We start from the raw sequence: 27,864 nt of genomic DNA, 5'->3' as shown, positions 1-27,864 counted from the left end.
AGGTGAGAATTGTCTAACTGCTGGGACACAGGAGGAAAATGAGAGCAACAAATGCCACCACGAGCCAACAAAGAGAAGGTTCTTTCATTTGCTGTTGTTTGGGTGAAAAATTAATGGTTAAATCAACGTTCCATTTTGAGAAGTGTGGGTGTCAAAGTTTGGATGTGACTGCTAAATGGCAGAATGCACCTGAACAACAATTTACCACACCAACAAGTGAGGAAACCTGTCTGCAAATGTGTTTTTTAATTTAAGTTTAGGAGTTAAATGAAAATGAAATAACATATTTGGAGCTAATGAGCCAAATGACACTAGAACTCTAATTGAGCATCCAGCATTAGCTGGTTAGGGACAAAGAGTAAAAGGTATGCCGGACTGACATTGAGGCACACGCACAAAGGGCTGGAACGAAGTATGTTAATTAACAGATAATGTCAAAGGGATGGAATGTTTTGTTGGGATGACGGTCTCCTGCTGCTCCATAAGTGCTGAGGTGACATGCAGGCATTCATCAAAATGAAGGCCAGCCGAAGCTGGCAGGCAGATTTAGAAAGGCGAGATATTTGTCTGCAGCTTTCACACAGGCGCCTTGCACCTCCTGAGCGCTGCTGTGCTTTGTGTGCTGCTTGACGGATACTGCCGCTATGGATGGGCAGTTTCTCGTGACGGTGCCGCCGATGTAGCCGTACAATTGCATAAGAAATGCAGTCTGCACGTTCAGGCAGGAGGGAAGGCCCAGCACGCCAGCCCGGCCGCCCGCCGCCCCACCCTCCCGGGCCCGGCCCCTCTTTGTCTCCGCCCGCGGCGGGCGGGGCCCGGGGCTGGCTGTGCCGGGCCGTGGGGCGACCCTTCCCCTGCGCGGCCTCGTGGCGCGCCCCGGCCCGGCGCTGGGATGTGAGTACGGGCGGGGGCTGCGGGCGGGCTGAACCCGGCGCCGTGGCAGGGCTGTGCCGGCGGCGGGCGACTCTGAGGGGTGGGCTGCGCGCGGGCCTGGCGGAGGCCTGCTCGGCTTTGGGGCCTGGCGGCGGGAGGGGCGGAGCCGCGAGCCGGCACCTGGCGGCTCCTGCAGTCCGGGCCGTTTCTCTCTCAGGTGAACGCTGTGCGGCACGGAGCTGTTGGGGTGGGAGCACCGGGCCTGACTGCGCGTGTGTCCTGTCTGAAAGCTCGCTGTGTTTGCACGTGAGCCTGGAAACGTCTCTGGTTGAAGTTATGTTGTAAGGCAGAGCGTGATGAACATGGAAGGCTGTCAGAGAGAAGCGAATGTGTCCGTTAATTCATGTCGGCAGAACTATGTATGCATAATTCACAGGCAGTACATTCTTTAGTCCTTTCTTTTTCCTCACTTTTTTTGAGTGTTTTGACTGTGCTGCTGGGAAGTGAGTTGTGTAAAAAGAACCGCAAAGCAGTGAACAGGTGCTCCTATCTGTGACTATGGGGAATGGCATCCTCAGGAGCTATTCCTGATGTTAAGCTGTGATTGCTAAGAACCTGTAGCTTGGGAATTCAGTGAAAAAATATTTAGATGCATAAGCAATTGGCTAAAAATGTAATTAGTTTGGCTTTTGCTTTTCAAGGCCTCACAGAACTGAGTTATATGAAGGTGTTCCACCAACTTGCTGGCCTATCGTGTATTCTCCAGACTACAACATCACCTTCATGGGACTGGAGAAACTACATCCATTTGATGCAGGGAAATGGGGAAAAGTAATCAACTTCTTGAAAGGTAAAAAACAAACAAACAAAAAAACCCAAACAAACCAACCACTTAGACCAACATTCGAATGAACCAATGTTATTAATGCAGACTTGTGCTAATGACTGCCAGTGTAATAATGACTGTATGTCATTATTGCTCCTCATATAGATCTTAGCTATGCACTTTAATCATTGAAGTGCTTTAATATGTTTAAATAGATGCAGACTTAAATCTAAAGAAGTTAAACTGATGGCAGAATTTGTGAGGTGGGTTGAATGCTGTATTGTACTTTTTTGAAGATGTTGCACATTAAACGGATGAAATCGTTAGAGCAAGCCTCCTACACCAGGGCTTTTTAATACAAAGGTTTATTTCACAGTCCTTTGGAAATGTCGCTTCTTGCTCGCTCCACTGAACAAAGCTCAGAATTGTCTCAGTCATGGTGCCTGTGCAGGGTGAAACTCGTGAAATGTGATTGAAAATTCAAGCTCATTAAACAACTTGCTCTTCTCAGTGGCATGAATAATGCTAGTCAGAGTAACCAGCTTGGTGAATTTCACTCTGGCCTAGAACTTTACAAGGCTGAGTAAAAAGGATTAAGGAGAAACATGAGCATAGCAGTGTGTTAGACAATCTTAAAATATTTCTAGGCTTTGGGGTTTGAAGACAAGTGTGAACTGTGCAGAATTTTATTGTTTGACCTTTTCAAGAAGGGTGCATGTAGGATGAGAACTATTTTCACCTCTGAAGTGGGTGGGCACCAGGGTCTTGACTTGAAGCATAGCCTGAGTCAGGTGCCATATGTGCATAGCACAGTGCCAATTTTTGATGTTCAACAGAGTTGTGATGATTTTGCCTTTTCTTGCAGTGTATGTACAAATGTGTGAGAATATTTCCATTAAGTTTTTTCTTGAAGATGCTGTTTGCAATTCCAGTTTCTTCTTTCTTTTTGAGGACTATGGATCTGAAATGAAATGCAGACTTCAGGTTTCTGGCAACAAGTGGAAAATCCCTCCTGCATTAACTGCAAGCTTACAGTACATTTTGGAAGTACCATGTACACTTTTCTGTAGCCAGTGTGCTTCCATTGCTTTTACATGTGGTGTAATACGGAAGGAGACAGTCTGTCTGGCTTGGGAAAACCAGGCAGTTGATGACTGCCTTGCTGCAGGCTGTAACATAGTTGCTCGTGAGAGTGCAGGCAGTCTGCTGGCAAATGGCACTCTTCAGTGTGAAATACAAGTGCAACCTATCTAAATCTTTGTCAACCTCATGATAATACTTTGATAATATCTCTGGGGGAGCTTTGAAATCCCGCTGTTTGCAAGAAGAACTTTGTGTTGATGCTCATTATTGCTTCTTAAATAACTTAAAAAATGTAGACAAATACCTCAAGGAAATGCAAGTGTAAGGACTAAGATTAAGGTCAGAGCCTTTAAAGCCTTTATCTGAAACTTGAGTTTTCTCATTAAGTTGGAAGGGGGAAAACAAACAAACAAACCCTTGCCAAAACGAAGGCTGTCCAAGAGGCAGGCCTTTGCGGCTCATGTGGACCTAATGACTTCTTCAGCTGATGATCTTTCTCAGTAAAATGTTGCCCTTCCTACTTTAGGCTCCCTTGTATTCGTTTAACTGGGTTACATGACTTAAAACACTATTTATTAGCAGTGTTTTGGATCTGACCTCTAATGATCTTTACTATCAGAGTCTTGGATTTCATGACTATTTTCTTATTCAGAACCTTTGCCTTTCTTTTCTCCTTCCCTGTGTAGCCTTTTTTTTTTCCAGTTCTTTTCTGTGTGAAATGTCTACTCTTCACTCCCGTCTTTCACAGGAAAACAGTTTTCCCAAATATTTCACCCTCTTTTCACCGTAAAAGAAAAAAGCCACAGGGTACCTTATGACATTCCTGTTTCTCTCTGGCTCTGTAGCAACTCCTGGGAACACCTGATCTGTGCTGTTTCCTATTATCTTCTAGAAAAATCACCAGTGAAAATCCTCATACGCTTACTTTCTTCAAGAATGGAGCTGTTAGCATGTTGGCTTTATGTCTGACGTGAGTGAATGAAATGCTTCTTAAGTGCAGTCCAGGGAAATGTAAGCTTGCCAAAATAAATATTATTGCAGGTGCTGTGCTCGTATAACACTAAGAACAAAATCTTTTCCATTTGAGTTCTTCCCTTCCGCCAAGTTTAAAATTGAAGAAAAGGTCTGATCTTGGAAATCTGCAGCCCTGCAGCAATTAAGTATTAAAACTTGTCTGGGAAAATCCGCGTTGGTGCCTGGTATTTGTTATTTGTAGTGATCCTGTGCAAAGCAACATTGTTTTTCTTCACTACTTGACTTTTTTAGTCAACACAGACTGGAACTTTCTGGCAAGTATATCCAGATATAAACATTCACGCTGTTGGCATATAGAAATCTTGGAGGGATACTTTGTGAGTTACTCCTTTAAAAGCAGTTTTAAAATGAACTGTCTCTGAAGGAAAGAATTATTAATGGCTGTTTATTGGTATTTCTTGAAATTAAATGAAGTAAGGACGTGACAGAAATATCAGAATTAACAGTAAGTGTTTTTGTCCATAAACATCCAAGTAATTGAGTTGTTTTTAGTCTTGATTTTATGTGTACCATTTTAATTTAGAGCTTTGATACTATTATCAACTAAATTTACAAAAAAATCATATTAAAGGAATATTTGATGGTATGAACACTGAGAGTTCCCAAGCATATCAAATCTTAGACTATAAGGAGCCTTGTAAGTTTTCTTGCCTGTCCATCCTCAGTTGATACCTATTTTTTCTTTTAGTTGAAATGTGAGGTTGCCATGAATACACTATGAAAACTATCTGAAAAAAAATTGATAACTTCTCTTTAAGAGCTTGTGTAGAGAGTATGTATTTGCAAAACTTGCAAGTAAGCAACAATGGTTGCAGTGATTTCCGTAACAGATGTAGGAATTAAGCTCAAAGCAGTTTCTTTGACCAGGTGGAATATGGGAATGCTATATGGCATACAATGACAGTTATAATTTTTCTCCTGTTGTTTCAGAAGAAAAACTAATTGGAGATGACTCGATTGTGCAAGCGCGGGAGGCTACGGATGAAGATCTTTTGGTTGTTCACACAAGGCGCTACCTTAATAAGTTGAAGGTGTGTACTTAAACTAATATGCTTTTCAAACAAAGTGTCTAGAATTAGTACCAAGTGCAGCAGATAGCCCACTTGATTCAATACAGAATGAACTTTTACAGAGCAGTGACAAATTTTGAATTCAATGTTGTCATGGTGAATACTGAGAGAGAATAATGAAAATATTAGACAAGCCAAAGTGTAGGAGAGGGATGGGAGGGAGAGTCTACCATCTTACATAGCCATGTTTCAGTGAAGTTTAATGAACATAAGGAAAATAATAATGTTTGAGATGAATAATATAATAAATAATAATAAATAATATTTTCCTTGCTGCCAAGGCTTTGGTCTTAAATGTGCTTTGTTTTAGTCTAATGAAGTATGGTTCTGAAATTGAAAATGTGTAGAAGAACCCTGAAATTGATTGTTATGCAATATTTTTTCTTTAATGTAAAGTTTGCTGTATGGATTTGAAGCTTATATAATCTTAGAAGAGCATCCATGCAGGAATTCTATCATCAGCCTGAGGGGTAGGGAAGAAAGAAATGGAGTTGTACCTAAAGACTGCCTATATCAGTGGAGTACAGAGAGAGTTGAAAGGTCAACAAAGGGCATAATCTTGTATGCTGTGTGTGTAAGAACACTTGCAGTAGCAGCTCGTACAGGGTTGTATACTCACAAAGAACAAAGAGCATTCATTGGCTGTTTCTACATAAATGCAAGTTTAACAAATGAATGCTTCAACTCTAAAACATAAGAGATCTTCAGTTTTGAAAATACAGTCGTCCACGAAAGGAATTGAGTAGTACCAGTTAAGATTGCTTTTATTTGGCAGCTCTCTACTTGGAGGGAAGAGATTTGTTGTAAAAATTGTCTGAGAACTGTTGAGTCCTGGCCTAAACCACTGATTGAGTACCTGGGGAAAGGAGCCGGTCAGCCCTGGGGGCACAGGTGAAGGCAATTCAGCTGTGACAGGAAGGGGTGGAGCCTGGCTGCACCTCTCTTAGACCTCATAGAAAGGCTGACCCCCACTGGGGAAGGATCTCTTCCTGGAGATCCCTCCTTGGTGGAGCTTTCCCCTGTGAACCTGGAATCTTCTGGTACTGGTGAGCAATCCTCTTCCCTTCCTTTATAGCACCTTTCTATCATGCTGGTCCTTCCATCATCACATGTCTGTTGTAATGCCTTTCCCATTGTGTTGATCTGTCCAATTGCTACAAAAATAATCTTACATTTTGTTATTCAGAATAAGTTACTTTGAGTCATCTTTGCCTGCCTATGGTGTAAAATCACTTGTATTGTTATTTCTGAAATGTTGATGGTTTTTTTCTGTGTAAACAATCTTTGATTTGTCTGACTCTTTTTGCTTTATTCCTTTGCAGTGTTCACTTAGGCCTCTTCATAGCTATGAAGTTATTTGTAATTTCATACATCAGTAGATTTGATCTTATTGCTGCTATTCTTGATATTGAGCTTTTAATTTCAATGAACCACCCACCTCTTTTTACTGAGTCACCTCTTTGAAGCAGTGTAATGTGCGTAGCTCAGTTTGAAATACATAGTGTTTTTAGTACCTGTAGGATCTCTTCACTGAAAATTGGCAGATAACTTGTTTCCTGGGGTTCAAAACTAATGCTGTCTTGTACTTTCAGATGATCTTAATTCTCTCTTGTTCCCCTTTATTTGAGACCGTAGTTCCTACAGCTGTAGCAATTAGAAGATAGCATATTGGTCTTGTCAATGAACTCCTACTAAGCAGCAAAGTGTTCACTTATCTAGCAACATTATTTTTTGTTTACATGAAATGGCCCAGGGTTCCCTGTTTGCTGCCTTGCGTAAAGTCCACTGTGCTATTTTTTTTTTTTAATACAGACAAATACGGATTTACCAATAAAATGATATAATTTCATGTTAGCACTTTTGAAGATTACAAAGATGCTTGCATTCTGGGAGCATCTGGGTCTCTTAAAATAATGAATCATTGGAGTACTCCTCGTTTAAAATTTCAACATGAAACACTTGCAAGGGGGGATGGTGTGTGATATCTCAGTTGCAGCTGAAGAAGCTGTCCTAGGAATGGGCCGAGAGTTGATTGTAGAGAAACAAAATGTTAAGTGCGAAGTAGATCAGAGAATACTGTCAGTCAGTTCTGCCTTAGGAGAAAGAGTGTATCTGGTTGCCTGCTTAAGATAACATGAACAATCCTTACAACAAAACGTGGTATTTTGAATTGAGGTTACTTCTCCTTCAGTACTATTTCATGAACCTAGGTCCATAAGGTAGTGATGAGACTTTGGATAATCAGCTTGTTGTGCTTCCCTGCTCATCCTCTTGTTCCAGTGCTAGGTAAAATAATGGATTTAACGTATATCAGTGTCCTGATTTGTGGAAGGGATTAGGCAATGAGGTTAAACCTGTCTTTAGACCTTGTAGGTCTTATACTTGAAACTTTTTGATCTATCAGGAGTTTTAGGATGTGACTGAATACTGAAATGCAAATGACATGGACAGTGTTTGTTGTCAGCCAAATGCAAGACATGTTTTTCTGGAACAGATCTGAAGCAGGTGATCAGTCAAGCAAACTCACATGTTTTAATCTGCTTCTATGTATTTGCAAATGATGTAGGTATTTTTAAGAAAAAATCATTTTCTTAGAATTGTGAATATTTACATGTAGTGAAAAGTAAAATCAAGAGCAAATAAAATTGTTTGGAAGTCTGGTTTTGTACAAGATCAATATGTAACATCAAGGACAAGTGTGTCACTTTTTGAAGAAGTACATCAGTCCTTCAGAAAAAATTTTGCGTGAGCCTGCTGGGCTCTGACCTTCTGATCACAGTGAGTGTTTTCTAGTGCTCAAGTGCTTGTGTGCTTTGACTCTCACCCTGTCATCTGAGTGAATCTGCTCTGGGACAAGAAGTGCGTGTCTGTTTGTCACCTGGTGGTGCTGGCAGTGTGCTTGGGAATGGAAGCTGTAGAGGCAGCCTTGTAAAACAGTTCAGCCTGTGTTGTTTTGAACATAATGGTAGCTGGTAGCTGAATATGTTTGGATAAAACACTGTACAGGAGGGCTTGGTTAGAGGGAGCAGTATTTGACAAGTTTCGGTATGTCCACTGATCTGCAGGCTCAGTAGAGCGTTATTTGCAGCTAAAACAATTAGGCCTCTTAAAAGGAGAAAGTAACATTTGGTGTACAGTGAGTTGTTTCTTTTCAACATCTAACTCTTCAGTTGGGAGAGTGATACACAAAAATGGTGAGGTTTGGCAGCTTGCCTTTCTTTGGAGTAGTCCCTGGACACCGTAAGGTATCACCAGTGCGATTATCACCAGTGCAGTATCTGCTTACTATCCTTTATCCTTACTTCCTACTTACTACTATCCATACTTCCTTTAAAGGTGACACAAACAATATTGTCCCCAGCAAGCTTCTGAATTAAAGTCTTGTTAGGTGCTTGGTGTTGGATCTGTGAATTCTCCCATAAAACTGAGAGCTGCTCCACAAACTTGGAAAACATTCAAACATAGTTTTAAATTTTGTTTTAAAAGTTTTACAAAACAATGCTTTTAATGACGTGTTATTGGTTGTTTTGAATTACTGGGATGCAGTGAATGTGTAACATGAAAGGCAGTGCATCAGAGGTTGGTTTTGGTTGTGTGTGGGTTTTTTGTCCAGAATGATCAACATAAAACTACTGTCTCAGCTTTATCTTCCTAGTAATTTGCATGCTAATTTTTAGTGCTTGAATAGTTAATGCCACATATTCCAACTTGGAAGTTTCTTTATCATTCTTAAGAATGGAGGATTTTAGAGTTAGGGAGTATACACATTGATGCTAATTAAACATTTAGAGGGATATTCTTGTAGAACCTTATTGTAAAATATGGAGTCTGAGTTTAAACAGGGACAGTTAAAAACTCTTAAATTTGTTTAGTTTTGGGGTGTATCACGTTTCACTTAGGCTATTACATAAAGTTTGGCTGAGTGATGCTGACTTAGTCCTTACTTTGGGAGGAGGAGGAGTGGAAGGAAAATATAGCAGTGAAGGGTTAACCTGACTTCTTTTAAGAAAAATAAATGATTTTTGAGTTCTAAATTTGTACATAGAACTGCTTATCTGAAGCACAGGGAAGAAAATAATCACTAATAATTAAAAAATAAAGAAAATAAGTTAAACTGAGTTGATAGTTGAGAAGAGTAAGTGAAGTAACATTGAATAGTGTTTGCGTGGTTTTTACTTCTTCCTGAATGCAGGCCCAGTTTTAATTGGTTGTATAATTACATATTTACTAGAACGTTAGTAGGGAATCGGTAAACTGATGGCTAAGTGAGAGCAAATATCTACCAAAAGAAACAGCATCTCCTATTCTTCTATAATATGTACCATTTGAAAGCAAAAAGGAGTGATTTTTAAAATTAATGTTTGAAGAGTTGGTTCTGTATCAAAGGAAGCTAATAATCACTAGTGTGAAAATCTACATTATTGCAGGTAACTGACAGCATGCAAAGCAAAATTGATGTCCTTATCTGTTCAAAATCATTTCTAATTTTTATGACATAAGATGCATAATTATTGAAAACCAATTTCTTTCAAGTCCCTTTCCAGGTGTATATATAACTGTTCTGAGAATTTATTCTGGATAATGTTGGAAAGCAAAATTAGCAAGATGAAGAAACAAGCAAGAATGCCCATGGTTTGAGGCAATGTATTTCTTAAATTCTGCAGTGTGGTTTGTTTTGAGAACCATCAATGTCAGCAGCTGTATTCTTGAATCCCAACATTTTCCTTATGGCCAAAGACTAAATCCCAGACAGTGAATGTCTTCGGACTGGGAGCTGTTCTTGTAAATATCCTTAACTTTGAATAAGAAGCTTTACTACTTGTTTGCTTGCACTACGTATGGATTGCTTGCAATCACTTGAAAACCTGCAGGAAAATACTTGTCGATTTGAGTCCTTATTATTCCTGCTTCTTCCCACTGGGATTGTTATTATTTGTTTGTTTTAAGATTGAGTGTTTAAGTGTTTAAATTTTATGGCAAGCTTGTCATTTGATATGAGAAAAACATACTTTATGCAATTGTAATCCCTTGCAATTCCATTGCAGAATGCTGAGATTTAATCTAGTTTGCTACATTGTGCTTATTTTAAAGCTAAAATATCTTGCAGAAGGATTTTTTCAAGTTATTAGAAAATAAAGTGCCTTCTTAGTGACTGAGAGCAGATGCTATAATTAGTGAATAACAATAAATGTATTTGTATGTTTACTTATAGTAATACAATAATGAATTGTTGAAAGCAGTGCCTGTGCACATGATGCTAATGCCAGTGCTTCACCAAGACACAAATAGTACTCACCAGTTAGAGCGATATCTATGAAGTCACAGTAACTTACTGAGTGCCAGAATACCCTGATGTTGGCATTTAATTGTTTTTCATCAAAATTGGCCAGTTGTGTATCCTGTCTTTGCTGACCAGCAGCTAGCCTGCAGAATGTGGTCTGCTTATATTTGTTAATGTTGAAGAAAACAGGATCCATATGAAATATTTGTACAGGCTTTGAAGCTTCCAATTCTCAGGACTTGAATGTCTTAGTATTGATTGAAAAGGTACAAACTTGCTTGTGACTTTGGCTGTGAAGTATATTTAGAAGTTTCATCCCTGGTAGCAATGTCATTAGTTCTCTGAAGTAATCTTTTGTTTGTTGGCATTTCACCAGTACAGGTTGGGGGATGAGCTGCTGGAGGGGAGCTCTGCGGAGAGGGACCTGGGTGTCCTGGTGGACGACAGGTTGGCCATGAGCCAGCAGTGTGCCCTTGTGGCCAAAAAGGCCAATGGCATCCTGGGGTGCATTAAAAAGAGCGTGTCCAGCAGGTCGAAGGAGGTGATCCTCCCCCTCTACTCTGCCCTGGTAAGACCTCATCTGGAGCACTGCGTCCAGTTCTGGGCTCCCCAGTATAAAAAAGACAAGGATCTCTTGGAAAGAGTCCAGCGGAGGGCCACGAAGATGGTGAAGGGCCTGGAGCATCTCTCCTATGAGGAAAGGCTGAGTGAACTGGGTCTGTTCAGCCTTGAGAAAAGGAGACTGAGAGGGGACCTGATCCAGGTCTATAAATATCTAAGGTGTGGGGGGCAGAATGGCGAGGCCAGACTCTTTTCAGTGGTGAGTGGAGACAGGACAAGGGGAAATGGCTGGACACTGCAGCATAGGAAGTTCCGCACAAATGTGCGCAAGAACTTCTTTACAGTGAGGTGACGGAGCACTGGAACAGGCTGCCAGGGAGGTGGTGGAGTCTCCTTCTCTGGAGATGTTCCAGACCTGCCTGGATGCCGACCTGTGCGACCTGCTGTAGGGAACCTGCTTTGGCAGGGGGTTGGACTCGATGATCTCTGGAGGTCCCTTCCAACCCCTACAATTCTGTGATTCTGTGATTTTTCCATTGAAAGCATTTACATACTGCAAATATTTGTTCTAACCTTCAAGTCACGTTCTTGATGATACGACTTTTTAACAAAATGTTTCCTCAAAACATGTTTTAGAAGTATTTAATATGCTTAACAAACTTTAATTGATTCTCCATGCAAAAATTTGCACTGTGTGCATGTAAGTATTCAAACATCTTAGCCAAGTGGTTTGGTTTTGGTTTTTTTCCTTTCTCCTCGGTATATTCTATTGAATTGATGTGAGAAGTACTTTAGATATTAACTGTAGGTTGCTATTAATTCTGCTGAAAGACATTTGATGATTCTTTTCCCCAACCCCAGGAACAGATTTTTTTTTTTTTTTTCTTAAATACTGCCTGACTGAAAAATTCTTGACTTGGTACCATTGGATATTAAAGTATGGAGAAAAATAGCGGTGGTGATTAATTGAAATGTTCAATTGTTAACAGTGTAACAGGAAGAATCTATTTGGAGGTTGCCAGTAGACGTTGTGGTCACCTTCACTTGAGGGGAAAAAAAAAAAGCAAACCAAAAATCTTGCTAAGGCCTTATGGGTTCCTTCTCAGTGAGTAGTAATTGATGAGACATCTAAAGGACATCATTAAGACAGGCTACATTAATTGCAACTTTTTTTCCCCCTCCTAGTGGTCCTTCGTTGTGGCTACGATCACAGAAATTCCACCAGTCCTCTTTCTTCCCAACTTCCTTGTTCAGAGAAAAGTTTTGAAACCTCTGCGAACCCAGACAGGAGGAACAATAATGGTAAGGAGTTCTTGATTTGCTGTGATGTATTTATACAGACCTGAGAGTTGTAATGCTGTTTGTAACTTAAAGCCTCAAACCCCAAAGCCCTGTTGAGGAAAGCAAGTTAGTGTACAGTCCTAAACATGAGCAAAGTCTGGCACTTAGCAAATAAAGAGATGAAGGATGAACCTGATTTTTGTTGTCTGTAATTTGCAGAAGCAAAAGAAGTAGTAAGGGGCAGCCTGTGCAGGGAACGAGAGGTGACAGGAATTATGGCAGATGCAAAAACTGCACAATTTGTAACTGTTCAAATACAAGCAATTTCTAGGAATGGATAGTTGTGAAATTAATAGAATAGAAGATACTTGAAAACACATATTTACTAAATGGCTGTAGTTTGGTTACTTTCGGTATGAAGCACTCATCTTAAAGATGAGTGTGATGATGTGGTTTGTTTTTTAATACTTTGTGTCTAATTTGACTAATGAAAGTTAGTTCATTTGTTCAATTGTGTACGCTGCATAAGCAGCTCAGCTGAAGTGAGATACAGCCTGTTTCACCTTGACAGGATTGCTTTCTGATCAGTTAAATGAGTGCTGTGAGCAGGAGAGATGTGCAAGTCACCACACAATCTAATTTTGCCTGAGAAACTTCCATGAGAGATGTTGAAGATGTGGAAAGAAAGCAGTTAATAGCTGTAGCCAGGGACTTACTGAGGAAAATATGTCTTCGTGTTTGTGAACCACTAACTAATGGGACCCTTTCTTCCCTTTATTCATTCCTTGTCTGTGATAAGGTGGTAACAGTGCCAATCTTTTTGTGGGTAACTGTCACAATTACATAAATGGAAAAAAAAGTCCTATCTGAAATCCTCAGTGTTATGATACAAATGGATCTTTGCTACATTTTAGCTACTACTGAAGGAAGCTGTTAGAGTGGATGCATGTGAAAAGGATAGAAGCAGATATTGCTCCTTTTATATTCATTTGAAGCCAATTATTGAAGAACATTGTTCTGCGGGTTGGCCAACCTCTCAGTATGTTTATACCAGATATAAATGTATGATTTATTGCAACCACTAGATATTTAAAGTGAGAAGACTGGGAAGCCATAATAGTATGACAAAGAAATGACATTATTTTCAAAAGTAGCCTACTAGGTAGCTTCCCATTTCTGTTAAGAGTAATATAGGTACTTAGCAATTTAACAATGGAATTGAGATTTCCTATTTTGAAGTGTGTGCCTTCATGAATGTATGAAGAATTTCTTAAGGACATTAAAAAAAAAAAAAAATGAAGAGCTCTTTTTTGAGTACTGCATAAAAGGTGGTGCTGTGCCTTTTATCTACCAAAATGTGGAATGTCAGGATCTGACCTGAGAAAGTAATGTGAGACAACCCAAAGCCTTGATGAAAGTTTTCCAAATACGTTACAGGGCTTATGTGAGACAGACTTGGGGCAGTGCTACATTTGGGTCCTCTGTTTTTTTTCTATGTGAAATGATAGTAGAAAGCTAGTTAGGATCAGATAAGAGCAGAATGAAATACTTAGCTTTTCTGTTATATTTGTATCTTTAATGGTACAACAGCTCAGTGTCTTGATCAGGAAAAATGGCATTTTCTTTCAGTATTTTAGTACTTTAAATGTGCATCCTGTCTAACTGCTGGATCTGTAAATAAATAAATAAATAACTGGAAGCTATAATGCTATATACTTAAATTTCAAAGCTTAATGGTCATGATGCAAATTACACAAGAATTTGCATCACAGTTGCCAAAAATATATGCCTATGTATATTTATTAAGTAACGTTTTGTAACAGCGTAATTTATATGGGAATTACTTAGGAAAACAAAATTATTTTAACTTAAAGGATGAAATCACAAAGTTAAATGTTAAGTGTCCATTTGCGCTTCTATGGTATCTTGATGCTACTTTTGGAAATTCCTTAATCTCAGAAGAAATCAGTAGAGCCATGAGAGTCTCCTCAAGAAGTGTTGTATCAGCAGTAACCAGAATTATGTGTAGTAAAATATCTTCTCCTGGCTGTTTGCATATATATGGGAATGCTGTCAATAGGAATAAGCCTTCTGTAGGCAGTACCAAGTGGGGTTTTGTATAATTAAGAACATATTCTTGAGCAATCTGTGTCTGTGATTCCTAGATGTACTTGATGTCAAGGTGTGTAACAAAATATTGGGACTCAAGTTACTTTTCTCTATCCCCTTTTGTTCACTTCATCTTTGGAAGCACGATGGATTTATCTTATTGTTTCCAATACAAATTTTGGTTTGTCGTTCTGGAGATGTAAGAGGATGTATTAGTTACTGTGAAAGAAAGTGAAAAGTACCTCTTGTTGCTGAGTTTTATTTCAGGCTTATTATTTAATTCAGCGGAGGATTGGCTGCTTTTTGAAAATCGTGTGTATGATTGTATGTGTATATATGACATGATGTACTGTATATCTTATCACATATAGAATACATTAATATAAAATATAGCATATACTTATGTGTAATCCTATATGTGATTTTCTTTTTTAATAAAATAAAAATGCATCTTTTATTAATATGGCTTTAAGGAATCTTGCAGTTAAACGCTTCCTTGAATCCTACTGGTCAGAATAACCTTTTTTTCCAACTAAATTTTATCGCTTTAGCCCCATGTATCTTTTCTACTGTCAGTACATTTCATTTCCTCAGTGTCATTTGATTTCATAGGGGAGTAACAGGCACAGATTTCATTTGGTGTCAGAAAGCAAAAATTGGTCATATTTATATTGTGCGTGTTACATTATTTAAAGAAACAAAACAGGACACTTAATGCTTGGCATTTTTCTGTTCCCACCCACAGCTGAAGCTGTGTTAATCAGTATTTTCAGAACTTTGAGCTGAAGTTCTTCCTATTTCTTACATGAGAAGGAAGGGTATTGGAAGATTTCTGCTCACTTTTTATTCCTACCAATGCTTGTACCTTCAGTTTACCATTTGTCTGCTAGGGGTCAGTGTTCATCTCCACAAAGCCCAGTTAGTTCAAAATATGCTCAACTACAGGAAAGTAAAATACAGATGTGAAATCAAATATTTTTTTCTACTGATTTTACTGCGTATAGTTTTGTATGGCTTGTGTTGAGAGATCTGATTCAGAATGACTTCCATTGGTAAAGCATCTGCAAATGCAGTGGGTGCATTAGAATGCCAAGAGCTGCGTTTGGGGTGGGAGCACTCAGCACTCAGTGGCTGCCTCATTCACTCATCAAGTTCTTATTGTCATTTCCTTCAGGCAGGAAAACTTGCTGTTGATAGAGGCTGGGCAATCAATGTGGGTGAGTACAAATGGAAATTTGTATTAAATGATACTTTGTGTGTTTTTAAAGTCACTATTTTCATTCAGTACAATGTATATGCTGTTTATAATAAAGTGACTGGATTGTGTTCAACTAAAAGAAACTTGAAATGGAAAAAAAGAGAACTAAGTACTTGTTCTCTTATGCTATCATCCTTGCTGCAGTTTTATAACTAGATAAAATATTTGTTGATAGGAAGGAGATAACCAGGTAAAGATATGATATTTATACACTGTGTGTGGATTGTAGTAGTGAGAATGAAGTGAGGAAAAAGGTGTTCAGAGTATGTGCAAATATTTCAGTAAAATATTCCTTTAAATTACACAGAAGTTAAATAGATCTTGCTAGCTGTGCTGTACACATATAACACCAGACCAGGAGCTTGGTTGACGTGCTGTACAGCTGGACTATACCAGTTGGTCTGCTTTTGGCTGTGCGGTTCTTCCTGAAAAAGGCTTGACTGAAGAAATGATGAAGAACATAAATCTGCACCCTTCCTCATGTCAAAGTAGTGATGCAAAACCAGTGAGCTACTGAACTAATGGTTTGTCATTTTTGGTGCCTGTCAATTCTGAGATTTTTCCATTATCTTATAAATACTTCTGGGTATTTCTGAAGGCAATAAATCTTGCATAGTGTTATTTGTGCAACATTCCAGTTAGCTTGTTTTGTTTTAAATAAGCTCCAAGTGGAAGGAAGACTTGCTGTATAACACGTGTAATGTAAAGCTATCATTTTTCTCCTTTAGTAGCAAATGATATTTTAAAGTATTATCTATAAAGTAAAAATCCAGTACTAAAAATTAAGCACATCTTAAAAAAATCCTGTGATTTATTGATGTATAAATGAGGGTTGATAAATTTCTTGCCTAGATGTTTGTAGCGGGTTTCTTAAACTCTTTTGGGTTAGTATAGTTTTTAATTTTATGGGAGGGCCGAGCACTTTTTTTGTTATAAAGAAAGTGCATGTTTGTTTAAAGATAAAGATTATAAAAGTTCCCTGGTATCTTGTTTTTACCCCATCCAACATTTTTATGCTTAGGAGGTGGTTTCCATCATTGTTCAAGTGACAAAGGTGGAGGATTTTGTGCATATGCTGATATCACACTGGCTATTAAGGTAAGAAATACCATTTTGAGAGTATTTTCTACTATTTGTGCAAATGGAAAAATGTTCCAGAAATTCATAAGTACTAACATGCCTCATATCAGAAAAAATAAAATGTTGTAGAGATGGGTAGGAATAGGAAAATGATGCGATATTTAATGTTACACAGCACAGTGCATTGGCACCTGTGAAGTGGAAGGAAAGAGATACAGGGTCGGAATTATGAATGGAAATGCAAACTGCTCTAATTGCATTAATATATTCTTGCAGGAAAAAAAAAAAAGCAAGCTAAAGCAGATTGTCTTGTAGTATCTGCACTGATAATTATCCCAGTCTTGCAGTTGAACCTGCAAATTCCATGTGAGTTTTGGTGCTCGTAATGGAGACTTAAATAGAGAAAATCTTTTCTTCAAATCAGGCTGCTCTATGCGGTCCTCAGAGTAGCTCAAATTCACAAATAAAAATATGAATGTGTCCAAGATAATCACTGAATTTGGATGAATACATGTGCTCTTTAGCTGTTGAAAGGCTGAAGCAGGGGCTTTCTGCAATTAGAGCTTATTTCTATCAAGTGCCCTGTGGTGCATGTATAGTATAGTAGTATATTTTAGTATGTATACTAGAATATTTATAAAATATCAGTAATAATCAAAACATAAAGACCTAATGATTGCAGCACACTAAATGACAGAACACCCTAATTTCTGTACACTGTAATTTGCAGAAAGCAATCCACAGTGTTGTGTTTTCTCTATTGTTAAGATACAGATTGAGAAATTATAGCAGATAGCAGTTGACACAAAACCTTTACATTTTTTATGATATATATTTTAAAATAGTAATTTTGCAAAGTTGTAAGACCCAAAGAATTAGAAAAGCGTATTTTTTATTTGTAGACATGCAGTAACAGATGAATTCTCTTACTAGCCTAAAAAGTGACTATAATGCATACAGCCCCTGCTGTGGTGAGTTTTATAGAGCTGTATTCCATCAGTGGAGTATTTCTCCCTTCCTGCTGTTAAGCCTCACTTGTGCTATCGTTTATGTCTCAGGAAACAAGCTGCTCACCATTTCAGGGTCTATGCAGCTCTTGCTTCACTTTGCCCCAACATACGGTCATTGCTGCTGCTGTCTCTGAGCCACAGTCAGCTTTATAATCCCTAGCTGGACCTGTCCTGTGCCTGGCTGGAGTGGGATGTGGAGACTTGCCACCTGTGCTTATGCAGATCCAGCACTACTACAGCTACCCTTCTTATCCTGGGCTCTCCTGTGTTATTCAGTGCCATTGAGCTTAAGCCTTATTTGCAAAGTCTGTTTTGCAAATTAGTGTGTGATGCTGTAGGGTATGTCCTTCATCTTACTTTGAGCCTGGTACATTCTGGGGGAAAAAGGATATGAGTAAAAATAATTGTCTTCCCTCTCTTCACCAAATTCTTCTGCAGGTAGGTAGATATCTGCACAGATGACTATGAAATGCATGGTTTTTGCATTTCATATGATGGATACATATAGGTTTTTACTATATAATCACAAATTTTGAAATAATTCAACCCTTTATTTGGTGAATGAAATGACAAGCATGATGTTAAAACTGAAACAATAATACACTGTGCAAGTTTCAAGCCTTCAGTTAATCTATCACCTAACTTCTTAGCTGTTTGTTTGTTTACCCCTCCAGTTCCTATTTGAAAGAGTACCAGGGGTGTCCAAAGCCACAATTATTGATCTGGATGCTCACCAGGTGAGTAATTTTGCTGTATTCAGTACCGTTTAGTTAGAAGTACAAGTGTGTGATACAGACCACCTTTCTGTACTACTAACATGAAATATTAACTCATGGGATCCAAAGTTAATCATAGGTGGTAAAGCTGATAATATTTTAGTTGTTTTTATTATTTTATGTTCCAATGGGCTGTTAAGCCCGTTCAATAAAATTAAACTGAGTTGCAGCTCCATCATGTGGTTAGATATAAAAATATTTTTGAATTGAATAGTCTGAAAAGTAGTTCAGGTTCTCGGAAGAAAGTAAAATCTCTTATAAGGAAATGGCAGCTGGTTCAGCTGCATGGTCATTGCAGCAGCCTTCTCAGGAGGTGAATTTGACCTTCAGTGTTATAATAGAAAGATTGACTTCAAGCTAATGAAGTAAATCATGCATCTCTCTTCCCTGGTAGAGTGATTTCTATGGATGCTGAGAATAAATCTAATCTTTAGGAAGATTTCCAAAATAAATCCTAAAAGGAAGGAAATAGTATTTTTAGAAAAGCACTAATGTGCTGAAATTGCATCCCATCTAAAGCATTGAAGATTTTTGTGGATAAACCATTGCAGTAGTGTTCCATCTTCTATCAGTTCTCTTTTCTGCAAGTTAAGGCATCCTAAAATTGCCAAAAAACAAAGGCGTATCTTATGCAGCAAAAAGATGCTTTGTGTTTCCCGTTCTGTCTGGGTATTTCCATCAAGGTGTGGGTGCCTTTGGTTTTGTTTTTTTCTTTGTTTGTTTAGTGTTAAATTTTTGTTCATTTTTTTTCTTTTAAAAGATTTCTTGGAATGCATTTTTGTATTCAGCTGTCATGCCTGTGACCTCAGCCAGCATGCTGAATTGCCCCTTTCTGTAATTGTTTCTTTCCTTGGGAAGTAGGAGGTGTGTGGAGTACTAGCTCAGCAGATGCTTTTTAAGTGTGCAGACATTCTCATCCTGTGAGTGTCCCAGTTCTTGGTGTGTTTGAGTTTTACTGTTTATAAGAAAATGGTTTACCCAGAGGCTCTTGTATTCCTAGATTTATATCAGTAATGTTTCTTTGGACCAAATGTGCTGAAGAAGTAAGTAGGCATTGCCATGTTTTAGCCTAAAGAAATATGAAGTATTGTAGTATCCTATTCCTGTTATTGCTTGTATTGACTAGCTTTAGCCTATTGTTTCTGTGTTTGTTTTTCTTGTTTTGTTTCCAGTGGGGGAAGTCATAACAGAACTATATTTTAAGTACTTGCTGGGGAAGATTATGAAATGAACACAAATTATATTTCTGAAGTATTGAGGACATATCTGGAATTCTGTTTCTAGTTTAAATTAAATCATTCTAATGAATATATTGAGAGTGAGGGAATGGGTTCCTTATGATACATTGATTTAGATGAAATTATCTTGGTGATTACTGTGAAAGGGTAACTGTACTAGTTGCAACAAGTCTACATGAGAGATAAAAGAATACTATTCAGAGATGGGAGAAGGAGAAAGTATTCAGAATCTGTTTTCTTTTGAGCATCTACCTTTTCACCTGACACATCTTTGTAGGGAATTTGTGGTGTTAAACATTAAAAAGTTAAACTATTACATTGCATATTTAGTGTTTGTAATGTTTCCAGTGGCTGCTTATCTCACCAAGGCTTGAGTTATCAGGAAAACTGCAGTCTGATATTTTATTCTTATACAAGGATGTAAGTATCCTTGCAGCAGACTTCTATTCTAAGTATTGGAAGTTATCTTTCCAGTTGTATAAAAATGTACCTGTTCTGCAGTCTTGGCCACATTGCATTTGTGATGCTGCTAAAAGCAATTATCTTCTAATCTTCACTTCTTATTTCACATACAAGAGAAAAAATATCTTGTAATTACCTTCGTGGAGATAGTAGGATGTTGATTTTTTTTTAATACCTGCAGTCTTCAGACTCATACTGTCAAAGCCCACAAGATTCTATACCTGAAAATAGTCTTCAAGGCCATCAGTAAGGGATGTCGTGGGAGTTTTAAATAGTCTTGATTATGTTAGAATCTGCAGATTATGGTTCTGTGTGAGTGTGCTAGAAAGAACTAACTCTAAAATTCCTTCAGGGAAACGGCCATGAGAGGGACTTCATGAATGATCACAGAGTATATATCATGGATGTGTACAATAGATTTATTTATCCAGGAGATGGATTTGCTAAACGTAAGTATAATTGAAGTTCATATTCCAAAAGTGAAAGAATGGCCTTTTTTTAATAACTTTTTCATTTACTGATAAGTTTTCTTGCAACCATGTTATCTTTTCTTCACTTCACATAGAACATACTACTTTGAATGATTTTGCTGCGTGTCGGAGTAGTGTTTCACTTTGCTTTGAGAATGAAGTGCCTTCCTTCATTTCTACACTGAATGCAAGCTGTGGGTATTGGTTAGACTGGGCAGGGGGAGAAGCATAAGCATACCTTTATTTCACTGATGTTGAACAAGGAAAGCATTAAAAAAAACAGTACTCAGCACTCACTAGGCAATAAGCATCATCGTGTATTAGATTTATTCATGCACACTGTGTGCTGAATCCATGCTTAGAATTTAGGGCTCCAAGTCCCTTAAGTTAAGGCATAGGTTATGCTGAGGTGGAAGTCATATATTGAAACAACTCTGACATAATTTGATTGGATCAGATTTAGAGTTAAGCATAACTGCCTAAAAGCAGGCAAAACTAGGCTTTACGACCTTCGATTTCTTTCTACTACCTTTCCGACACTCCTTTTCTATTTTTAATGCTTTATTATAAGTGTTTGAAATAATTTGATTTAAATTAAGAATAGATGTTTGCTCCTTCTGGTAGGATTACAGGGTAAGAACATTAAATTGAAAATGCTTGGGGCAAAGCTAAATCTTGTTATATGTAAAGCAATTCACGTAAATTCATGATCTCCTTCTGTTAAATTTTTAGTGTCGCAATAAAAGTAAAACATCTTGATTTCTTAGTGATGTTTATATTGTGGATTTCTTTTTCTCTGCAGTAGCAGTTTGGTGTTCTCTTTTTATTATGCTCTACTTAGCTTACATCTTACATTTATTCTTTTTCTTTGCAGATTGGTGAATAGTGCTGTAGATAAGTTGTTTTTCATCAACGTTTTGCATTTGTGATTTAGGGAGATTTTTTTTTTTTTTCTCCTGCATTGAATTCTGTCTTCAGTGGAATTTTTCCAAGGTCACTGTGCTTACAGTTGATACAAACACAAGTATTTGAAAAATGTTCTTTAACTGAGGAATTTGTGAAAACACACTGCATTTACTTGTTCAATAACACAAACATTTCAGGTGCCATAAAACGGAAGGTGGAGTTAGAGTGGGGTACAGAGGACACAGAATACCTTCAGAAAGTACATACTCATGTGGAAGGAGCATTAAATGAATTAAAACCTGACATTATTGTTTACAATGCTGGAACTGATATTCTGGATGGCGATCCGTTGGGAGGACTTGCTATTTCACCTCAGGTTTGTATAACACTAAAATATGTGGAGATTTTCATTATTCGCCGAATACTGGAGTTGGTGCTAAGAGTGAATTGTTTGTGGCAGTTTGTGAGGCTGAGGTAAGGAATGTACTTCGCAGTAAATCAGAACATTTTTCCATTATAACTATGCATCCATTGCTCACTGTATGTTTGTTTATTCTTCGTTTCCTGACTGTTTCTTCATGTGCCTGTTTAAATATCATTCACTTTCTCTCTAAAATATACCCATACTGAACATGCAGATAGCATTCAGACAGATGTATGCATCACACTGCACTGCTTTTTCCCTGTATGATCATTCTCTAGTTCCGTCTGTTTCCTTTGCCCCTCATGCAATCCACTTGATGTTTTTGTCACTTGTGCTTGGTATGTATCTTAACACTTAATTTCCTCTGTAGCACTTCTGTCTATTTTAAAAGTCTCCTCTGTTGTCTCCCATATCTAGCAGTCTTGTGCAGCCTATTTGTTATTCTTAACAAATGAAGAGTTTTTATCCACTTTCTCCATTCTTTCTTATAGCACTGTCACTTCCTTGTTCAGTTTAGTTTTTCTCCCTCGCTTAGTTTCAGATTTAAATTTTCATTTGTCCTGCATAGAGGTCTTCACCTTCTCGATATCATAACAGATAAGCTTTTCTCAAAATATGAAATTCTATAGCTCTCACATTTCCTCTTCTTTTTTGATAATTCTTTCCCTGGCAGTTCCTTGTCCTGTTTTCAGGCTTGATTCTCTTTCTTTGTCTACCAGTTCAATACAGGAAGAAGAAAATGCTTTCTTGATTTATGAACTCTCGGAATCCTTCCTAAAGGAGCCATCACTCAGTCTGTTCTGTTTTTCAGCACTTTAGTTCTCAGTCTTCCACAAAGCTCTAGTTTCTTGTTAGTTTCTGTTGCCTTTCTGATGCAGTTCCTCATCCTCATTGTCTCCATCACCAAGCTGTGTGTTCTTGCTTTCTGATTGCCTCCAGATACCTTAATGAGTCTGGGGTAAAAAGATTTGGGAACTGGTTGGAATTTCCAGGTTTTCCTTTGATGACTGTGTAGAAGTTCCTCTGAGAAATGGAGGAGGTTTGGAGAGGAGACTGCCATCAAGTGATAAATGAAAGACACTGATGTGCCTTTTCAATTTTTTTTCTGCCATGTCTTAATTGTTAAGAACAGTGAGTTGTAGCCAGTTGGGTGCTGTTTATATAAAATGTCACTAAAATTATTACACCTTTCCTTCCCTCCATCTTTACAAGAAGAGGTGAAAGGCAATGTGTGCCATTTCTTTGTGTGACTGCTGTTTCAGACATCTGATGGAGAAAAGTTTCTGAACTGAGGGCAGGGTTTCTTTTCTCTGATCTTGTTGGCTTAGGAATGATTAATGTGTTTCACCAAGCTGGAAATCCTAGCCTAGTGGAACTGCCAAAACTGAAGACATTGAGCCTCTTCAAAGCTAAATAGTCCAGTTTTCAGTTGTGGATGCTGTTTTTGTTTTGAAGTCTCGCTGTAGTGTTAATTGTACTCAAAATGGGCCTCCACTATAGACAGAAAGTTTGATGTGCAGCAGGATTCTCTCTAGCTTGTTTCTAAATTGCAAGTGTAGTAGGCTTCAGTCATCTTCAATTTTTGTGTGTTCTTTTCCAGTAACATGCAGAAGCTGGGAGTAAACCCATGTCTGTTTTTTGAGAGCACCCACTAGAGATTTTGGAGGATTTGCTGAGGCAGTTCTGCTCTCATGAGTAGTGACTGCTTCCAGTTCTCCTTTAGGATAGCATTTTCTGCCTCTGCTGATTGCTCCCCAGAGGTGTACAGCTCGTTCTGTAATTCTGTTACTTCTTTGCAGGATCTGTTCCTGATATAATTCTTTATTTTTCTGGCTTGATTTTCATTTGTTAGTGTTGGCACCCACTGTTCGTTTACAGAGTCGTGTCAAACTAAAAGCATCTATATTTCATGGTTTTGCAAAATATTTTTCAGCTACATTTTTGAATTTTCCATTTGCTTGTGGACAGTTTTGTTTTTTTTTTTTTTACTTCCTAATATCTCATGGGCAAGAATTCTTATAAGAATTTATAGTAAGCAACTTTTGTCTGTTGTGTCCTCTAGAACTAAGACAAAGATTTTAGATTTGCTGTTTTTGTTGTTTTTTTTTTTTTTTTTTTAAAGGCTTATAATGTAATGTCTGTAACAAGGCTTTTAAAATAATTCTGTGTTCCCAATACAAAATACAAGGCTGAATTACTTGTTAAGCATCCCGTACTGCAAATCCATAAGCCAGCAACTAAGTCTGTTAGAACTAAAATACCATATTGTACCACTTCAGTTTTTTCTAACTGTTGTAAACATGCAGGGAATTGTGAAGAGAGATGAAGTCGTGTTCAAGGCTGCCAGAAGCCGTGGAATCCCAATTTTGATGGTGACATCTGGAGGCTACCAGAAGAGGACTGCCCGCATTATTGCTGATTCTATCCTCAACTTGCACAACCTGGGGCTTATTGACAAGGACCTAGCAACCAGCGAAGCTGAAAATCCTAAGGTAGAACAGATGATTAGGGACTCTGTAACAGACTTAACCAATTTATCACTGCAGTGATGGTTAAAAGTTTTTTTCCTTAAATTTGGCGTTTTAGGAGCAGGAAGTTTCCAAGGTTAATATAAGAAATTCACAAAGGACTGAGCTTGCCTGTAAAATAACCTAGTATGGACAGCACACAGTTGCAGATTAGCTGTGTTTAACTACTGAAGCTGTCTAGAGCGAAGGCAACAAATCCTTCTGTGCTAATTTACATGTACTCAAGAGTACCTTGTTTCAGTTTATAATCTTACTGTAGAAAGCTTTAATTGCTTCCTATTGTTATGGATTGTCCACTGTGTTCAAAGAACTGTGTGGTTGGACTTTCCCAGGCCCATTTGGTGGTATGGTTCAGACAGTGGCTGGAGTAATCTGCACTAAACTTATTGGTATTATTCTTAGATACTGCATTGTATTTACTGCTTTTTTAAAGGTTGTTATAGCAGTTCTGTGCAGTCTTTTACTTTCAGTTTAACACTCAAGTGCAATAATATGGAGAACAGTTCAGTTGCTTGGCTTTTAAGCCATAGCCTATCAGAATGAACATTTGTTAATGTGTATTTTGTTCCTGTTTACTACAGTGACGTAGATTCTGCTTCTAAGTACACTGAAAATAGAGTATGAAATGTCTTTGGCTTTGTATGCAGATGGGCAGTAAGGGATCAGCAATAAGTGTAATTTTTGCCTCTTGAAATGAGGCCTGCATTTATAGGCAGTAGTTACTATGCATTGTAGTTTGTTTACTCTGACTTAGTAGAAAATTAAACCTAATTGTAGTGTTCTGAGAACTGTTGCAGAAAATGTCACGTAGAATTATGAAATACTTTTTATCACCAACTTGTCATATATAAGCCTTGCAGAGTAAATTTCAATTTTTTTCCAGCTAGTACCGTTTTTCACTTGCTTGAAGATTACTGATAGTCATAGCTACAGTCGTAGTTGGTAACCAAATTGTTTGTGTTTAGAAATAAAAGACTGTGAAACTTCTACAGTAAGCTAATGTAATAACCTTATATGGGAGGTTCTAGGAGGTACTATGATAGGAGAACAAAGTAGTGCATTCAGATGCAAATTATTGGTGATTGACTGTAATGTTTGTTTTTGTTGGTACATTATGTATTAATTACTGCTTGTAGCATTGGATCTTAAATGTACTAAATTCTATATTTGGCAAGAGCTTTCTTAACTTCCAGGTATTCACTGGTCTTCTGTTCAGGTTTGAGCCTTTCTGTGAAGGGACTCTTGATGTTTTCCATGTAGTAGAATTGGTGTGTAAGCTATTTAAGGAATGTTTCATTCTGATTAGAATACTTACCTCAGTAATGTCATTTTTAAATGTATGATGTTTATTAATGGTTGGAATTTGCACAATTGCTATAAATAGCTGCTTTAAACCAGATTTGGCATATTGCACTAATCTTGATTTGCAGCACCATTGTTAAAAGGCACTTTTAAACTTCTTATTATAGGTGGTCAGAGTACAACTAATGTGGAGATTTATTTTTTTCTACACTGTGTTACTGAAAGATGTTGGTATTCTTTCATATAATTTTTATAAAATTATAAATGAAATTTCTATGAACTAAAATGCTGTAATAGTGCATATTCTGTTTGTGTTAACTTGTTTGTTTTACTTTAACACAGTAAAGATTAAAATAATGTTGAATAATGCTGGCGACTTTGCTTTTCACTTATTTTGTCTGTAAATATTTTGGATGAAACACTTCATTAAAAAAGGTGCTTTTTTTGGCAGTTAAAATGTAGCTGAAACTGCAGCATATCTCAAGGATGAGCAGTACAGTGTTCGTCAACAGTGGAGGACTTCTCTTGCAATTACCTTGTTGGCCTCTCAAGTGAAGTTGGAGTTACGTCTGTAAATATTAAAGGAATCATAAGGTCATCATAAGGTGTTCAGGTTGCTTTCTAATTCCATATTGCATTCTAGACGTGACTAAACTTTTAAGTTGAATTTAAACTTAGTGCATTATGATTCATATCAAATCTTGTTACCAGTGGACAAGGTGCACCAAGCACTGTCACGGACACATCTGCAGGTACCTGCAACCATCAGAACTGGCTGCTGGAAAGCTGAATAGTAGCAGATGATGATGGGAAAAGAGGTGGGACTTCTATTCATTTGGGGTTTTCTTTTTGTTTTTGCTTCCTTTTTTTGAGTTGCGTTTTTTTACTATAAATCTTCCCATAATAGGAAGGAATGTTTCACAACTGCTGCCTTAACGTGTAACAAAACACATCTCCTGAAGAAAGGCTGGTTGCTCATCTTTCCTAATATCGGTTTTCACTCAAATTCTTTAATTAAGAATAGATGCATCCAAAAGCTTATAGTACAAAAGAATTTTTTTCAGTCAGCCACATGTGAAATGTGTTGAAAAACCTGAGGAGTTGATGCTGTTGTCTCTGATCTAACAGTTGGCCTGGTGAGTTTGACCCCTATCTCCTCACCTCTGTGTTTTACAGTCTATATGCAGTGTAGAAATTGGTGTTAAAAGCACTGTGCATTGTGTTAATATCTCACAATGACTGCATTTTAGATACAGATGGTAATATCAATCTCTTTCAACTTGAATGTGATTTTTTTTGGACTTCTGATTTTTTTTTTTTTTTTTTTTTTTTTTTTAACACCTTGGATTCTGAAGTCCCAGACTTCTGTCATAAATACAAGGAAGAATTTGAGAAACGCTGTTGTCAGCTATAATAATGCTATGGATTGGTAGTCAGTTTATTGTGTGCAGGGCAGGGACATTTTACAATGAATAATAGCTGTTTGGACACACAGATTCCCTACCCCTTGCAGCTTGAAGAACCTGATGGTTCTGAAATCTGACCTTTCCTTGCTGCTGCACACCAGTATCTCAGCCCTCTCTTACGCATACAGTTCTTTTGAGTGCTGTCTGCATACTTTTCTGGTGGGCTGTGAAGTGACTCATTTCTTGTACTTCACAAATTATGCTACGTAATTGTGTCCTACAGCATAGTCACTTTGGGGAGAATGCTCTGACAAATCCAGATGTTAATAAGTTGATAATCTTGGAAATGGTCTTTGCTCACACTGTTCTGCCAAAAGCTAGAGCTGGCGGACTTCAGGGAGCTGCAGCTCTATGATCTTGGTGCTGTGTACTCTGCTAGTTGCTGAACAATTGAAAATATTCTGTGTTCCAGAAAACTGCATCTCCCTGCAAAAGAAGGAAGTTCATTTATTATCTCTAGTCAATGGGAAATGATCTTATAATCCCTGGTTGATTCTGAAATGCAGAGCATGTCAGAAACAGAAGGCCTAATCCCAAGTGGTTCTGTATCTTGAATTTACCTTGAATTTAGACTGTCCCAACTAGAGGAAGGCCCAAAGTTGCTTGATAGGTACTCGTGTTTATCTTGAGTTTGAAATAGGTGTTATTCCCAGGCTTCTAGTTTTAATTTGACCCTGATGGTTTTTTTTTAATTTCTTGGATTTCCCATCCAGTGCTCATCTACTTTTTTTGCTTTCTGTTATACTTTGTGTTGACAACTTTGCTAATTATTTTTTTTCTTACTTCAAAGAGGAACAGAATTAATTCCTTCCACAAAGAGATAAC

The 27,864-nt window shown here is 37.8% G+C and overlaps 1 protein-coding gene across 4 annotated transcripts; it reads left to right on the top strand.

Moving 5' to 3' along the window:
• Nucleotides 1-820: 820 nt before the first annotated feature.
• On the top strand, nt 821-25,942 carry HDAC11 (histone deacetylase 11). Of its 4 annotated transcripts, none has more exons than XM_042823398.1 (10): nt 821-894; nt 1,575-1,723; nt 4,748-4,848; nt 11,915-12,031; nt 15,294-15,336; nt 16,399-16,475; nt 18,142-18,204; nt 20,296-20,392; nt 21,517-21,695; nt 24,050-25,942. In XM_042823398.1, coding segments are annotated over exons 1-10 (1,071 nt in total). In that variant the 5' UTR covers nt 821-892; the 3' UTR covers nt 24,293-25,942. The 4 variants fall into 4 exon arrangements, with proteins under 4 accessions (XP_042679332.1, XP_042679333.1, XP_042679331.1 ...); XM_042823399.1 differs by lacking the exon at nt 821-894 and adding an exon at nt 1,041-1,090; XM_042823397.1 differs by lacking the exon at nt 821-894 and adding an exon at nt 1,136-1,292 and having other exon boundaries at nt 4,751-4,848.
• Nucleotides 25,943-27,864: the final 1,922 nt, after the last annotated feature.

The sequence above is a fragment of the Centrocercus urophasianus genome, unplaced genomic scaffold, assembly GCF_019232065.1.
Source record: "Centrocercus urophasianus isolate 14NV4802_14NV808 unplaced genomic scaffold, USGS_Curo_1.0 seq_22, whole genome shotgun sequence".
Taxonomy (NCBI): domain Eukaryota; kingdom Metazoa; phylum Chordata; class Aves; order Galliformes; family Phasianidae; genus Centrocercus; species Centrocercus urophasianus.
This window is presented reverse-complemented; position numbering and strand designations above follow the sequence as displayed.